This window comes from Parasteatoda tepidariorum, chromosome 3 (genome assembly GCF_982258835.1).
Source record: "Parasteatoda tepidariorum strain Cologne lab strain chromosome 3, Ptep-v5.0, whole genome shotgun sequence".
Taxonomy (NCBI): Eukaryota; Metazoa; Arthropoda; class Arachnida; order Araneae; family Theridiidae; genus Parasteatoda; species Parasteatoda tepidariorum.
The window spans coordinates 34,876,170-34,894,634 of NC_141757.1; the positions used below are offsets into that span (position 1 = coordinate 34,876,170).

The 18,465-nt window shown below is 28.2% G+C and overlaps 1 protein-coding gene across 2 annotated transcripts in view; it reads left to right on the forward strand.

Annotated features, from left to right (window-relative positions):
- Positions 1-18,465, forward strand: part of LOC107449821 (cell adhesion molecule Dscam1) — a 383,590-nt gene that overhangs the window by 182,933 nt on the left and 182,192 nt on the right. For both annotated transcript variants that reach the window (XM_071177996.2, XM_071177997.2), the window contains exon 3: positions 17,289-17,450. In XM_071177996.2, the coding sequence (XP_071034097.2) occupies positions 17,289-17,450 (162 nt within the window). The remainder of the gene's footprint in view (positions 1-17,288; positions 17,451-18,465) is intronic.

Below are 18,465 nucleotides of genomic sequence, written 5' to 3' on the forward strand. Positions count from 1 at the left end.
AAACAGACAAAGAAACGGAAAGGAATAAATAAATAACTAAAACTGTAATAGAGAAAAAGTAAACAAAAAATTATGACTACATGCACTGTAAAAAATTTTAATTTACCTCATCACCAAAAATGGTGGCAACTGTACAGCAAAATTTCCTACATTGCAAACTGCAATTACGCTGATTTAAATGAATCATTACTATTATTATTATTATTTTTTTTTTTTTTGAGATCAGAAAACGAGATCAAAAAACAGAAAGAGGCCCACAGGCTCATTTTGTCTTCATAGTGCTGGACTTATGAATATTGAAATTTGCAATTTTTTTTATGTAATACTTGCTAATTAAAGATGACAACAATCCTTTCCACCAGTAAAAACCTCTTCGGCTTATATATGCATAAAAAGCTTCAATTGATCTTTATATGTTATTCCTTTTCTGTAAATCCTTTTCTTTTCCTTTATTATTCTAATCGAAACGCTTTCTCACACATTTAAATTCATATCCTGCCCTTCAATCTATTTTTGGCTCAAGCATGTATTAGATGTAAGACATTTTTCCCTTTGCTTTTGGTGGGAGCCGCTCGACCTATTTAATAAACACAATTACAATTACTAAGATTTCCCTCATTCCCTAAAACGAATCATTTTACGGATTTACTTTGCAAGATTTTCCCTAACATGTATCGAAGAGCACAACATTTCATGAGCACGCTTTGATAAACGTTCTCTGTCTAATAACTAATAAATAAATTTTGTACCCTCCTTCTCTGCCTAAGACTTGTTTTAATATATTTATCTAATATATATAATTCTCTTACGTGGCTCCCAAATTTTGGCTGTATTTCTTTTCCGCCGGTGGCAACGTTTGCTTTGTTTACGTTACTATTTCTCTTACACGGCGAATCGACCAATGATTGTCGCTAAAATGTCACATGCCAAATCTAGCTGAGGTGCCAAATCTAGCAGCATATAGCGCTTTTAAAAACGGAAATTGAAATAACCAGAGAGCATCAGCTGTGGCAATCTCATACTATTAAGCTGGGCAGAAGTGAGTAGTCTTTGTCGATAGATCTCTATTTTAGTATTTTGTCGAAAGCGCTTTTTTTCACGAATTTATATATTACGAATTTATTTGACGATTTTTGATTTATATCACGAATTAGACTATAGCACATTTCTAATAGGTTTAACGAATTACATGTCATTTATTTAAATTCAAATATATTTTAATGACTTAGTATTTACTAAAAAGATGTAATTTTTTTAAAAGAAAAAAGTCTTTATATGATTGTTTGAATGATTGTTTTGAATTCTTAGAATTTTGTTCATTTGCAATGTACCTAAATTAGCAGCGAGCTTGGTTTGCGAAGCAAACCATATAAGATTGCGTAGCAATTTTCGGGGGTTGGCGAGCGTTAGCGAGCAGGGGGCCCAGCCCACTAGTGTATATATATATATATATAATAGCTTAAGTTTATACTTTAAATCAATTTTATTTCTTCAAATCCTCGTCTGGCAAGTCCTTAAAATGGGCGTCGACTGCTTTTCCTATTTGTTTACATTTTTTTTTCCTGAAGCGAAGGAAGTTAAGTCTTTCCGCTTCAATTTCTTGGGATTATTTATTTAATCCTTTCTATCATTAATATAAATACTAATAACGTATGTTGTTTACAAGACAATCATTTTAATATTATTATTATTATTCTATTGCACATCTAAATATTAAACTACGTCTATAGTCCTAATGCACCCAGTTTTAATGCTACATAGAAGAGCAGCAAAAGCAAATTTATTTGATTAATTAATTTTAATAATTTCCACGATGTTAATTTTGTTCATCATAAAATTAAAACTATCTCGAAAAGCACACCTTTGTGAATTTCTCCATTCTTTTTCTATTTCCTCATTATTTTTCATCGTTCAATGTCTCTTCCATTTCTGTCGTCAACTGAACCATAATCAGTTTCTAAACCCCCTTCCCCTTCTTCCCCGACCATCGATCACCGCTTCTGTTGACAAGAGGCAAACTGACCTATCATTTGCTGCAACTCCCGGGATCTTTCATTGGCAGAGCCTTAATTTGGCGTGAAGTGCAGGACGACGGAAATCAAGAAGTGCCAATCAATGGATAAAGTTAAGATCAGAACTAAAAATACATATCTTGCTGGTAGGGAATGATTGATAAAATGGAGTATAGACATCATCATTTGGCGATCATTTAAATAATCATATGAAAGGAAATACATCTTCGTTAAATAAATCAATGCCTCGTGCAAGAAAATTAAATTATGTATTCTTACTGCATAGATTTTAAAAGATATTTATTACAATCTGTACAGTAGTAGAAAACTTTCTATGACAGAAATGACTCTTTTGGCAGCATTTTCTGTATAATGCTTAGAGAGTGGAAACTCCTCAAGTGTTGATGGAGTAGATGAAATTATAGTGTCAACACTAGGGATGTCTTTAATAGGAAGTGTAAAGCTTATATAAAAGTAATTTCAAATTTCTAAACTCAATAATGAATAAAAATAGTCAAGCTGCAATTGTCACCAGTGTTGCTTAATTGCATGTACTGCAGATAATCTGTGGCAGTGTGGCTTAGGTAATGTTGCTTGCCTCCGTGACTTAGGTTCACAGGTGCCCACAGGATAACGTTAAATGAGCAATACTTCCGGCATCTTCCGGGGTGAAGAGTGGAAGATCAGTGCTGCTTGCCGTTAAAAAATTTATATATATATATATATATATATATATATATATATATATATATATATATATATATATATATATATATATATATATATATATATATATATATATATATATATATATATATATATATATATATATATATATATATATATATATATATATATATATATATATATATATATATATATATATATATATATATATATATATATATATATATATATATATATATAATAAATAAATACAAGAAAACACTAAGAAAGTTAAGAAAAACAATAAGTATCATTTATTGCGCTTAAGCTGCAAGTAAACAGCACTCATTAGATAAGTTCAAAATGAAGAATAAAAACAAAGAAAAATTATAGACATATGAAAAAAAGGGGGTGGGAAATAATAAGTAAAAAAAATAAACAACATTTTATAAAAGAAAAAAAAAAAAAAAAAAAATGAAATGTTAATTAAAAAACCGGAAAAAAAAGAGATTGCGGATATAATCGTGTGGGCTGAAGAAAAGATTATATCTTTTTTTTCCGGTTTTTTTCCGGTTTTTTAATTAACATTTCATTTTTTATTTTTTTTTATTTTTTTTTTTAATAAAATGTTGTTTATTTTTTTTTTACTTATTATTTCCCACCCCCTTTTTTTCATATGTCTATAATTTTTCTTTGTTTTTATTCTTCATTTTGAACTTATATATATATATATATATATATATATATATTTCTCTTTGTCGTTTTATTTTTTTAGTTGTAAGAAGCAAGTGATAACTAATATCAGCTCTTAAGTATGCACTATATATAATGCTTTAATCAATTTTTTTTAAGCCTAAATTTTGAGTATCGTACGGCAAATATTAAATATTATTTTAAAATAAACGTTTATGTGATAATTTGTATTCTCCTTCCAAAAACATTACACAACACACGTTTTAAGCGAACTGCAAATGGTCAAATTTTAAATATTTAAAAATATTCTGTTCCCTTTCTTCATAAAAGCGGTTTCATTTGAGAAGTATTTTGAATTTCTACAAATACGTGTTTCACATTTCTGAGAAAGTAAAAAATATTTGAAATTGCATTTTATTATTCGTCTCACACGTCTTTTTTTCCTTCTGGAAAATGAGATTTTGCTTTTAGAGGACTCAAAGTCGGGAATATAATCTAATTTCAATCTTATTATCACGACTTACATCTCATATTATACGAACGTGATTCTCTTCCGAATATTTCCTTGTGTAACACATATTCACAGCATTTAAAAAGGTTTGGGTATCAATTTTTTTTAACTCACTGCGTGCACTTAAAATCACACCTAAACCTTGTTTACGTGACAATAAAGACTCTGCTTAGATACCATCAGTCGATATTTGGATATGTGATTTGTCTGTATCTTCACTGAGGCATTTTTAATTTTGGATTAAATTAACTTCTTTATGGGATACGGATAATTTTACATTTTTTTTCTTAATACCAGTTTTAATCAGCTTTTGTACTTTATGTAGGTGTAAATCTAATTTAAATGAGAGTGAATTTATTTGTTATAACTTTTATTTCTATTCTTTTAAGAAAAAAAAAACTAATAGAAAATTAACCATTGAAAGTTAAAATTCAATTGCGTTATTAAAATATATTGTTTTTTCTTATAGTTCACGCTTAATCTACTAAACAGTCAATCAAAGGAAAAAAATACAGAAGAAAAATATCTACATATTATGTGACTTTTAAAAACTTCCAACTCTTCCAAATTCAACTAGTAAAATAAGCTGAAAATGAAAATTACTTCTTTAATTATATTGTTCATTTAAATGGGAATAACACAGTAAAATTTTCAAAATAAAAATGAAGAAAAAAATGCTACATTTTTTGAACATTTATCTTTTCGTGATTATTCTACCAAAATATTGAATCGCTTTTTTTTTCTTAATGTAAAGTTAGAACCTATTAAGTCGAAAGCGGTGCGCAATGTAGGACACGAACAACGGATCGCTTTTAACAGAATATTTTAGTGAAATACTAGCATTTTAGCTATTTTATTGAAATAATTTGTTTAAATTATGTAAAGAAAAAAATTAATGGTACTTTCAATGTAAATAGGTGAAATTGCAACTTATTTAGCTGTATTAATTTTTAATGAAATTTACAAACGTTAATGACAGTTTTGGAACTATTAAAAATAATTGTAGGCCCAGCAGCAAAGGAATATGCTTTCAATGAAGATGACCACAGAATTTCCTTTCAGGGCTCGCCCTCTTTTGATCAGGGTCGCGTGATACGTGACGTGAGGGTAGAGTCATGTGAGGGTAGAGTGACACGTGAGGGTAGGCATTACGTGGGGGAAGAATGACAAAAAAAAGGGCTACTCTAGCATTTGAGACAGCTGAAAATGATTGAGAAAAAAGATCTTATGGTCTTGGCATTAGTTAGTTGCAAAGTTTTATATATTTACATAGATTTTTGATCACAAAACGTTAAACGCAATTTACTTGAAACTGTTTGTCGTACTTACTTTATCTTTTACTAGTACAATTTTCCACAGATTTGCTTTAAATTTTGTCACAATGTACACAAAAAATGTAGTTCTCGTTGCACTTAGGAATTTTTCAAATGGCTTAACTGGTTTTGAGTAAACCATGAAAATGTATTTTACTTTATGTAAATTTTCTAATTATTCTTTTTTCACATTGCCACCAGTTTATGAAAAAAATATAATTATTTTAATATTTCATATGCAACGAAAACTGTTTTTATGTAGTTTATAAAAATCAAAAAAAAAAAGAAGCAAATGTGAATAATTCTCTTCAACTTATGAATATAGAAAAAGATGCACAATTTAAAGAAAACCATGCACATTATAATATATTAGCGCTATTTTTTTTTTAATTTTTGTGTTTGTAATGGGATAAAATGAAGATTAAATTCTGTATAATAAGATTAAAAATTGTGTTAATTTATGTTTTTAAGCTCCAAAATTTATTGAAAGCACCTCCTTTTTCAACATGCTTCTACTGTGTTGTATCCCCTTAAGAACATAAATACATTTTTACTATCACCTCAGTAAACAAAGTGACCCATTCTGGCGAAACTAACTTATAATTTTCAATGTTCCATTTCTTACAAAATGTAATCTTGAAGCAATTATTTTAATAAAATAGATAACAGCAACTCTTCACTTTATTGTTCAAAGATAAAAATTTCGAAAATGTCGGAAATGAAGGATTTATTTATTATTTATTTTTTTTTTTTTGCAATGCACCATAGAGGACTATTTTGTTTCCTCTGGTATTTAATTTAAACAATAACACTAAAATAGAAAAATATTGTTTAAGTGTATCCATTGATCTTTTAGGATTCCATTTTAGTACACGAGAATCATACATAGTCTTCGATGAAAAAGTGATGGGAATAATTAGTTTTATTTTATAAATATATATGGAATTTTTTTGTTTGTTTTTTGTTCCGAGTACATTTTTAAATATACAATTAGTCTTATTTCTTGCATGATAATTTCATAAATGTTACAAAAACTATCATTGCAGCTTTTTTTTAATTGAAACATTATTGAAATATTAATTTATTACGTGGAAACAATTCATTTAGAAATGTATTACACGTATTTTAAGTGACCACTTAGAAAACATAAGTTTCTGCAATTTTTATTTTTGTACAACAATTTATTTAGTGTTTGTAAACTGTAAAAATTCGTTCACTTAATATAAAATATACTTACCTGATTTACATAAGAAAATTAGTGATTTCTTTGATACGTAAAACTTAAGATGAAAATCTGCTTTAATATGGAATCAAGTAGCCAAATCGATTGATTCAAGAAACAACAGATAATGCAAACTTCAATAATTTTTAAAAAAGGAAATAAATGACAAAATAAGGAGAAAAAGTAAGATATGATCAGTAAAGCACCTTGAGGATCTAGATTCTGTATTTATCTAAAAGAGATAAATAACTTTGTAAAACCGCAATAGCTAGACACCATTACATAGATTATAATCAGAGAGCTTTTGATTTTTTTTTAATCTTTACTAAGTGAATGTCTTAAGAATACAGATAGTTTAAAAAGCAAATAAAAGATACATCTACAAAATACAGGACATAATATTTTAATTACCCGCACTCATTACGAATAATAAAAATCGCTGTAAACTCAAGTTTATCCTGAATCGTTTGAACTGAAAAACTTTGTTAGAATGCTTTATGTACTCTTAGAGCGGAGAAAGCAATTCAACCCTTGTTGCACTTCCTCTGGATTACGCCATGTGAGCGATAAGCTAAAAGGTCCCCGGCCATTTCAAATTATAACTCAATAAGGGGTGCTCTGCCTATTCTCTTGGCTAATGATCCCGAAAGCACCTTCTCTGCATTAATTTTTGATCAACACCGAGGAGAGTTCGCTTCAGCCACTAATACTCCATCATTATTCATGAAAAGTTTCTCCGGCCATAATTGCGCAATATAAACTGTGGAAAAACACTTTTAACCGCTACTGGAGAAAGGAGGACGCCACTTAACTCTCTTAAAATTCAGAAGTACCTCTTGCAGCAGCTTCTGTTCTTTTTTTGTGTGTGTGCAATCTTTATAATGCATTCAACTGTTTTTGGTAAATGTTCGCCTCATTTGTTTTATAGTGTTGCATAAACGATTTTCTATTTCACTGCACTTTCAGCTCTATTCGATGAGTCGATTCAGAAAGAAAAATCATTCACTCAAAACTTTTAGTCTTGAAAGAAACACATATTCATTTTATTCAAGGTACTACGCAAAAGTTACTTTAATACATTATTATTATCTTTTTTTTGGAAGCTAACTCCCAGTAATAAATAATACGAAATTGTAACTTTCTTATTTTTCTTTACCCATTAGCCGCCGCTATGTCGAATGACAATTTTTTTTCACTTTTTAACATTAATGTATTTAATACAATGCATGTTAAACAGAACAAAATATGTAATTCTTTAATTTTTTTCAGCGGGTTTCCAAAATGAGTGTTTTGGCGAGAAAGGTTAGAAAATATAAAATCACTTTTTTCTTACTAACATTTTGACTTTTCAAGTGAGGATTTAAAATCCTCTTACTTTATTCTACAGTTAGATATTTAGAATCTGTAAAACGTAAATTAGAAAAACAACATATTTCGATAGACATATACACATAAACTTACTAATTTTATTTCCATAATCTTTTTTTTCTTTCTTTTATATCCTCATCGGGTAATATATGCAGGAAAATTCTTTTGGCAGGCCTAGCAAGTGCATTTCCTTTATAAAATTTACTTCTTCACTTTTCACAACTACTGTCTATGAAACGAATTATGATTCTAAAAAAAGTAATTCAGCTTTTGCGTAGGATATTTTTGACGTACGATATTTTCATTACCCCAATGTGGCTCCCCTATGTCTTTGGATCGTGCACCCAATATCTTTCCTTAGCAACACACTACGCCTTCCTGAAATTGTACAAACTACCAACAACCTGTGCAATTTCAACTTCATACAATTAAAAAATCCCACATGAATTCGATGCATGATTGATTGAATCCATTCGAGCTCCATTATCGTTCTTGGAACTTCTGTTTTTTACCAGTACTGCCTGAGAAGAAAGTAACATTCCAAAATTTCAATTCATATTCAATAAGTGTTTGAAGGGATAATTACCCCCAGCGAAACATTTTCCAAACTATTACCCCTTCCTTATGCATGTGCCACGTGATCCATTTTCTACTCTCGAGAACGTCGAAGAAGAAAAGTTTTAAGCAGTTTCTTACTTACCTGAAGAATCAGCAAGAATTTCCTACTCGCAAATGCACGAATACATAAAGTGGAATTTAGGCATTCCGGTCAGTGGTCACGAAACGAGAGTTACTTTGTGGTTTAGAACTTTTCAAGCAACAGTTGATTGCATCCTGTCATTAGAGGGGAGGGAGTTTAATGCTTCGGAAGTTTTGGAATAATCTTAATTGTTATTATCTTCGACGTGATGTTGGAAGATGGAATAAAACGTGGTTCCTTCTTCCAAACAATAACTATTTCCTTCTAAGTGTGTTCGTAATGGATTGGGCAAAAATTACTAATGCTGTTTGATCGATGATACAAACAAGCATTTTTATGAAAATGTGCTTAAAACATTCCAAATACCGTCATTCAGGTTACATATTACAATTTTCAGTTGTAGGCCTTGGAAAATTTTAGAGCATTTACATTACAGTTTAATGACTTATTGTAAAACGACAGTTGCACTTTATGTTTACTCGTAGGAAAGCTTGCTATAAACATTATATGTTCAGAATAAGATATAACAACTGAAATATTGGGTAAATTAAGCAATTGTTCAAAAGAATAAATTTGAAAATATGTAAACAGTTACAAAAAATAATAATAACTTACTATATATAAGAAATCTAATGATGGTGTCACAGTTTTCAATTTTTGTCGGAGCACTTTTATTGGCCGAAAAACTACGTGGTTGGATTCAGTTATTCTTCATTCATTTCCATGTTGTTTTGGTTGCCATCAGCATGAAATTTAATAAAATTCATATAGGTATTGTTTCTCTATAAATATTTTTGCATCCCTAATTTAAAGTCATTTTCTAGCACTGCTATTATGACGCTTTTATTTCGAGAGTTTAAATCTAAGAGAATTGTCTTTGTTTTGTAATATTATTATAATATAATTCTGCGCTACACTTTAAGATAAAGTTATTTAGAAAGGTGGTCTAATCTTATTAACCATTTTACAATTATCATTTTTGTGCAAATATTATTAATATACTGATATGAATTACAGTTAAAGAGATTTGTTAAATGATTTAGAATTTAACGATCAGCTTCATAATAAGATTCAAGCCAAAATAGTATTTAATATATCCGCCTGTTTTGTAAGCAAAAATATAAAATTACTGTTATGAACTCATCAAATATGTTTTAATAATATAATGTTATTTAATGTTGTAACCATAAAAATGTTATTTTAAAAAAAATAATTACTTAGAAGAATTACTTCTGTTCACCAATAGATCTGGTCTATATATTTAAAATACTAATAGATAATAATATTTGGACGTGGGACGTGGATTCACAAGCATAAGCAAACAGAATTTCTTTTGATACATATAAGTTAAGAGAATAATTTTAACTTTAGTAGAAAAACTGTTTTCTGTCAAAAAACAACAATTATTGCGAAGCAATCATCGGGGTTGATGTGCTGCAGCGAACAAGGGGCCTAGACCCCTATTAATCAATAAAATAAACCAACCATAAGGGAGACACTTTGAAATATTTTAAAACATGTATTATGATATTTAAAAATGGTAAATTTGCGATTTCTTCGATTGAAATTTAGAAATGTCTAAATGTGTTTATAATGAAATTAATTGATACGTATCATTAAAATCAATGAAATTACTTGAATTAATTGAAATTAAATGTAACTATTTGATACATATCATTAAAACCAAAGTAATCGCTGTTACCGAGCTTCATTAAAACAAGCAACAGATGGTATGAAAAGTCGAAATGTTGACGTTATTTATTTGCATTAACAGAACCTTCTGCAAAATTAAGGAGAAGTCATTCTCTCTTTTCACTCAAAGTTAGCAACTTTCGTTGCTTACTTAATATCCCTTTTTTTATTCTGCAAGTTTTCAGTATCAATTTAAGACCAAATTCATATTGATTCGAATTGCTTGCATTCTTTGCGAAATTTTAAACTCAACTTTCTAAAAATTTTCGCAAAATGTAAGTTTTTTCTTTCTTTTTTTTATTGAATACACTCCTACTTATTTAGTTGTACTACTATTTTATTTTTATTCATTACTCGTTCGATGAGATTTTTTACTTTATATTTTTATGGATTTATCTGTAAATTCAACAACAAAAAATTTCAGAAATTAGGGCAGGAGATGAAAATGAAATAACTCGAATTTTAATCATTATAAAACTAAGCAATCAGTTGTATAGGAAAAGGTTAAATTGAATTAAAAAGGTTCGCTAGTGCCACACCGTACAAATGAATAAGGTGTATTTGATGTATAGATGAGATTATTTTCATAAAGTATTTGATAAGGTTGAGTTGGGTGTTTTATTTTACACTTACAAGATATTGAAATTAGACAATCTCGCCTTTTTATTTTACACTTTAGGTTGATATTTTACAATCAAATGCATTTTATTTCCAGTTAAAAGAGGTTGTAATTAGACAATCTCACTTTTTTTTATCTTTAAATTTATATTTTAATTTAATGTGTATTATATTACACCTGTTTGACGTTTATAAATATCAACCTCTGATATTTTATTTAAGTCATTATTTCCCAACCAAAGGTGTTTTATTTCACACTTACAAGAGGTTAAAAATAGACAACCTCACTTGTTTTATTTCTTGGCAATCGCACTTGCATCTTAATACCTCCGCTCTGAACTTGGGCATTAGCGGAAATTCTGAGAATGAGATTGCGAAGAAAAAGGAAAATATAATATTTTGTAACATATGAACAAATAGGCTTTCTTCATCTATGTATATACACATTTCTTTAGAAAAAACTATCACAATTTAAAATAAGCATATTTAAATGAGTCCCTAAGCAAGTTATACATATTTAATGACTTTTTTAATCAAAAATTTAAATGAAAAATATTGGTTTCCTTTCAAATTAAGATTAGTAATTTAAATAAAGTAACTTGAACTTTAAAAAAAAATTATACCAAATATTAGGCTATAGATTTCGTTGAATAATGCAATAAGGCTTAAATTGATTTTAAAACATTAATACAAAAATGTATAATCACCAGTATTTTCAAAAACAAAACAAACAAAAAAATATTTCATTTTCATTTATAAATAATGAAACAAAAGTTATTTACTCAATTTATAGAAAGAAAAACTACATTCATAAACTATTTATGATATTTGTTCTCAAGTATTATTACATTATAAATTAAATCATCATTTTCAGTAAATAAATAATTACTAAACATAAGTAATTATGCAGACTTTTGTATTTGATATCAAGTGATAATTTGCTTTATTTTATTAAAATTATTTGATCATGTTTAATGTGGGAAAAGAGTACTATTTCGAGATAATATTGCGTCCTATTTCATGATTTATTTACACTAAATATTTATCTTTATTTGTTATTCTAATTTAAGTATGTTGAAAGTTTTAATTAAGAACATTGTATAAAATTATGAATGTTTTCAAAGGGTAATTTTAATAAAACAAATGTATATTACATTATTTTATCATTTTTTTTATAGTTTCCGATCTTATTTGGAAAAAAATACAAAAGATGAAGAAAAATTAAATTCGTTCTTTAAACCCAAAATCACAGAAGAGAGATAACTTACATTGTACTCATCTGTTAACCATTGGACAAACTACAAATTTTGTCATTTAAATTTTATTAAAGTTAAATATCTGCATATTTAATTTAAAGAGCACAATAATAACACACAGAAGCTTCATTGAATAAATATACAGAAGTGTATTTTAATTGCAAATATCATTTTTTTCCTATTAAACTTAACATTACAACACTTTTTTATTATATTTTGCCTTTGTAACACCCAGCTCGACTGCACGTCAAAATCAAAGAGAAACAGATTCGGGTGGCAGCTGGCGCAGAAGCATGGCGTCTCATGCTGACTGTTTCGCAAACTGGTCAATAACTCACATTCAGATATGCGAAGCTGTCAGACGAACCACCTCTTTAGAGAGGTAATTAGACACTTACAATTAATTACATGGTTGAGTCTAATCACGTGATTGTGCATGGTGTGTTAACGTTAAAGTCTTAAGTCATTTGTTGACTATCACGTTAAATCAGTTTTCGGATCAGATTCAATTGGGAACCTGCAAGTCACGTCACACGTGTGTGTCCAACCTGATTGGCTATCCCATTCCAGAACTCGCTTGTAGGTAAATTACTGTTTGGTGATTCAGTGTTCATTATTTCAATTTAAAGCTTCAGAAATTTTGTTTCTTATATTTCAGTTTTTATTTGATTTTTTGATGATTTTGAATTATAAATGCTTCACTGCTTAAATTTAAGTTGGGCATCAGGGAATTTATAACAATATGCACGCGATTTCACAGATATGCAAAATGACAGAAAATGATTTTTCCCCATCAAAAATTGTAGCCGAATTCTTTCTGTATTTTTTATGTATTCCTTGACCAATCCTGAATATGAAAATAAGTATTGTTATTCACTTTTAGAAAGTGTAGAGTGAAGAACTAATCTCTTTTTTACTAATATGAAGGTTTTTGAGCATTTTCGGTATTTTTAAATTTTACAGTCATTTTCAAATGTAACTGAACTCATTTGCTTTTTTTTAAACTTCCTTTTGCTCTCTATCCCTTGATAACATTTCGATTCTTGTAAGAACTCTGAGAACATTATTTTGTTATTTTTAATTTGATTAATTTGTTTTTTTGTTTTGTTCAGCTTATTTTCTATTGCTGAGAGTGGAGCCGCCTAATGTCGTTAAAGTTTTTTTATCCAATTGTTATTATTATTATTGGGGGGAAATAGCACCAATACAGTTTCGCGCATCCCAAAACCACCTTTTTTTCACTTTTTTAAAATTAATTTGACAACTAGGTTAACAATATACTTTCCTGACTTAGCTTAAAATAATTTAACGATAATTTATCGAGCATAAAAATGAAAAACAAACAAAGAGTTTAACAGGTTCATTAAAAAGATTGGTAAATATCACACTAAGAGCCGAATTAGAATAACAATCAAGGTGTCATCACGATTAAATCCGTGACTTCATAAGATTTAATAACACTATGAATCTAATAATATTTCCTACCTTGGCATCTAGATATCCTTACAATATCGTTGACAAATTGCACTTAACATTAAAGACCAATACTACAATATTGTTAAATATTAGGGAGCAGTATTACTTGGTTCGACCCGATTCCAAGAGGCATAAACATTTTATTATATATTTTTCTATTAATAACAGTTCGGAGGTATATGGCAGATGAGCTAAATAAAAATAAGCCTAATTATTTTTTTTCCTGAAATTTTAGGCAATTTTTATGTGGAAATTTTATCACATTTCAAATCTTCTTCTTCTATAAAATATATTTATTTTTCTTAGATAAGTATATCAAACACTTTTGAAATGAAATTTAATGATGGAATTCCAACTATTCCCAAATGCATTTGTGTTGATCCGCGCTCGGAACTAGCATTTAATTTAGATCTCTTCGCAAGAAGTTTCCAATAAAAGTGAAATAAAAAAAAGAAACCTAAATTGGTGTAAATGAATGGGGTCTGAATATAAAAACGTACAATTTGTTACAAGTCTTTGTTAGTTTTCAAAGGAAGTTTCAACTTAAAAGAGAAAAGCTCGTTTAGTAAAGATCCTGAAAGTGTATTACAAGTTAGATTTTTCACTCTCATCACGTCTTTATTAACTTTATTTATCTACTTTTTTTAGCATCTTTTTGATTCTTTGTTCTCTTTAATGTTTCTATGTATTTTTTGGCATTTATTTTTATCTGTTATAACTGATAACAGCTTTTTTTTATCAAAACTTTTAAAAAAAAAAATTTGAAATTCACGTATAATAAGTGTGCAGAATAGTAACATTTTTATTGAGTAACAAATTTTATTTTAACTTGCCCTCGGTGTAGTAATAATAGTATCGAAACAATTTTATTTAGTTTCCAATTTTATTTTGAACTTTGGTTTTCAAAAAACGGTTAAAATTCATTTTATACCAACTGTGTGCATATTAGATGTTTTAATTTATTTCATAAAAGCCGTTTAAATTCAAATCAATTTGACACTTTTTAAACCTTTTTTCTCCGAAGTAGACAAATACTACTGTATACATATTATTATAATCAGGCACATTTATATATATATATATATATATATATATATATATATATATATATATATATATATATATATATATATATATATATATATATATATATATATATATATGACATACAAAGCTTTAACAAATCTTTTCATGTTATTTCTTTGCCTAAATTTTCTTATTTTTTAATTCATTATTCAAAACGAAACCAGCTCATAATGTTGGTAATTCATATCCGGCATTTCAACTAAAATTTTAATTTAAAGAATGCAATAATTATCGTTATAACTTTTCCCCGTAGGGAAAAATGAAATCCCGTGAGAAACGTCTCTTAAAGTATTCTAACCTATTATAATTGTTATATAATCCCTTGATAGACACTTGGTCGGGATTAATTGTGATTTTTCCCTTTTAAAAATCTTTAAGTGAAAGATAATGCACAGCGTGTTCAGTGTGATTTTGATGTTCGTTATCTTCCCCATAATGTCTAAATAAAGAGTAATTTGCTTTTGACCTGCATAGCTTTCTTAAATTTCCTAGCTTGATCCGATGTATATACAGGTCATGAAAGCAAAAAGTTAGAAAGAAAAAAAAATGAAAAAAAATAAGAGAATAAGTCAAAAGAAAAAAATAAGAATGTTAAAAAAAAATTAAGTGCAATTGTTATTATTAGCATAATTATTTATTTTCGTAATTTTCTGGGCGAAACACAAAACACATTTGGACAATAAACTAATATAGATGCCATTGTTTTCTTTTTTATATGGTTCAAGTTAATCAAACTTTTCAATTCCAACTTATTAAAATAAAATACTTCTATTACAAAATTGTTGAAATAACATGAATATTTTTTCTCTCAAACAAAAATTGCACAGTTGTAAATATTATAAAGAATAGAAGAATATCGTAGAAATATAATATCATTCAAATATCTCATTATATGGCACCTTATTATTCAAGCATCCTTATTATTCACTTTGTTATTAACGCTATTTTACATTATCTCATTGTAATGCTTCCTGATTACATTTCTGGGTCTAAAATTGCTTCTCGGCTTTATCAAGTTTCATTTTTCTTATTAGTTACTTTGATATGTATCATTAATCATTGTTTTTCGCCATTTATAAATTTTTAATTTATTTTTTTAAATTTTTTTCATACATTTATTGTTTTTTTTCGATTCTTCTTTACTCTTGTTAAAAAAAGTATTGCTATTATACCAAACTATTTTATTTAATTAGATCAATTATCATTTTTTGACTTTCAATTATAATTTCATAAATGAAGCATAATGTGTTCATCAAACAAACACTACATTAAAACGCAGATTTAAAAATTTCGAACGCAATGGTAGTTATTTAAAAAATCGTTTTATTTTTGGGAATTTGCCTCTTTTTTTAATGCCTCTATTTTTTTTTCAGGAGCAATGGCTGCATTAAAAATATAAATAAAATGATTTTGAAAAAAAAAATTTTAAACTGGAAAAAAAATAAATGAGCTGTCCAGTTTGATGTGTGAGTCTCAAATCTTCTCTCTTCATACGATTTTTGTTTACTCCCTAATAGTTAATTTTCAAAAATCTGGAATGTTTTAAATGTCTTAATATGTAGTTTTTTTAAAAATAAAAGATATAATTTTTAGTAAATTTTCAATTCTCATTAAACGTGGAATATTTATATTTTTATAATTTATATATATAATATTTTTAACAATTATTTTCACATTGAACACATTTTTTTTAAAAATTATTTTACGCTTTAATTTATCTTGTGAAAATAATGCCATCTTTAACATAATTCTTTAAATAAGTTTAATTTTAAATGAATCTCTATAAAAAGAAAAGTGTTATATGCATTTCCCACTCTCCTATTATTTCGTAAAAGTTTATTTTGAACTAAGCTCTGCATATTGTGAGTGAGATATTAAAAAAAACACTTACCTACATTTAAAAAATTTCCTTCAAGAAACATACCTATATTTAAAAAATTTCCTTCAAGAAACACACCTATATTTAAAAAATTTCCTTCAAGAAACATACCTAGATTTAAAAAATTTCCTACAAGAAGCATGCCTATATTTAAAAAATTTCCTTCAAGAAACATACCTATATTTAAAAAATTTCCTACAAGAAACATATCTATATTTAAAAAATTTCCTTCAAGAAACATACCTATATTTAAAAATAAATTAAGGAAACTGAAATTCTGCTTTCCTTTCTAAAATTAAATTTGTTATTATAAAAAAATAGTTTAAGGTTAAAAAAGCATTTTTTAGAATATGTGAAAAGAAACTTCATTTGCTTTAAAAAATGTAAAGATGGTTACAAAAGTCGACACTTTTCGAGTGCTCAAAAACAGGTGCCCAATATCAAGACTCGCTAGATGTAAATAATGGGAAAAAAAGTTATTTGAAGCAGAAAACGGAAAGTTGTCCCAGAAAAATGAAAAATAAAACTAGAAAGGAAGAGAGTGGTTGCCGAGAGGAGGAAAAAGAAAAAAGAGAACCACGGTATCCGAGAGAGGCAAATTTCTTGATTTCCCTTTCTCAGCTACTGCTGTTCTTCAGGTTTTGTATATATGCCATTCCTAATATGCATCATCAAGTATATCTTTCCTCAGATCATTCATATAATTCTGAGGGTACTTTGTATCTTTTTTTGAGCAAATATAAATTGAGTGACCTCATTTATTTTGACTGACTTTTTTATAAATATTTTGTTTCAGTGATTAAACAGCGATTCAATCCTCAAGTGTATGATGATTTTGTGGTGAGAGGAAACACAGCAGTTCTGAAATGTCATTTGCCCACTTTTGTCAAAGAGTATGTCACGGTGGATTCATGGATAAGGAATGACGATTACGTTCTCAAAATGGCCGATACCAGAAGTAAGTAATAATATTTAATCAGTACTACTTAAATACTCGTCTATGAATAATCCAACAGAAAACATGTAACTTAGCTCAATGGATATTCAATGAAAAAAAAAACATTTTCATTGGGCGGTGTTAAAATGACCATGATACCTAAGTATTACGAAAGACTTATAAAATTTTCTGTTTATTGGTTTACATAAGTAAGCCTCAGGTACACACCCCATAAATAAAACAAAAAATTATTCCTTATTGAAATATTATATGGTGCTGTTCATTTTCATATACAAGGACCTTCTACGCAGCGCATGCGCAGGATCTACGTTAAATATTACGAAAATACGAGCAAAATGAGAAAAAAATGATAAACTGTTTATTTATTTATTATTATTTTTAATGTACTCCGTAGGAGCTCAGGGGATAGAGCGTTCGCCCCCCAACAAAGTGACCAGGGCTCGAAACCTAGGAAAGACATTTCGATACGAATTCCGCTCCTGGCCCGCACCGACCACATTGCTGACGCAAAATTTTCCCAGTGGTAGACGGAGCATGGGTCGGAGTCCCCTTGTTATCAGGCTAAATTTGGGAGGTTTTCGTAGTTTTCCTTTCCATGTAACTCAAATGTGGGCTAGTTCCTGTATAAAGTCCTCAACAAAGGTACATTTCTCTCAATATATGATCCAAGAATTCCATTGTCTTCTGAATTGTTTCTAACGAGGTCCTTCTAATGCACTATTAGGTAATTTTTTATCCATTTAGATTAAGCTGGTAAATGATTATGGTGTTCATTTTCTCAAAAGTGTTTTTGGTATGACTTCTTTTGTTTCACCCATAAAACTCTCTTTAATTTCATTAATTCCCCTTAAAAGCTTTTAAATGGATATCACTTTAATTTACTTAGCATTTGATGTGCTTTAAATCATTTTATTGCTGCTGGTAACAAATTTGACAAGTTCATGAGACAAAACAATCTCGATAATCAGATAAATAATTGATAGATTGCTTATTAACATAACGTGTCATTCGTCAC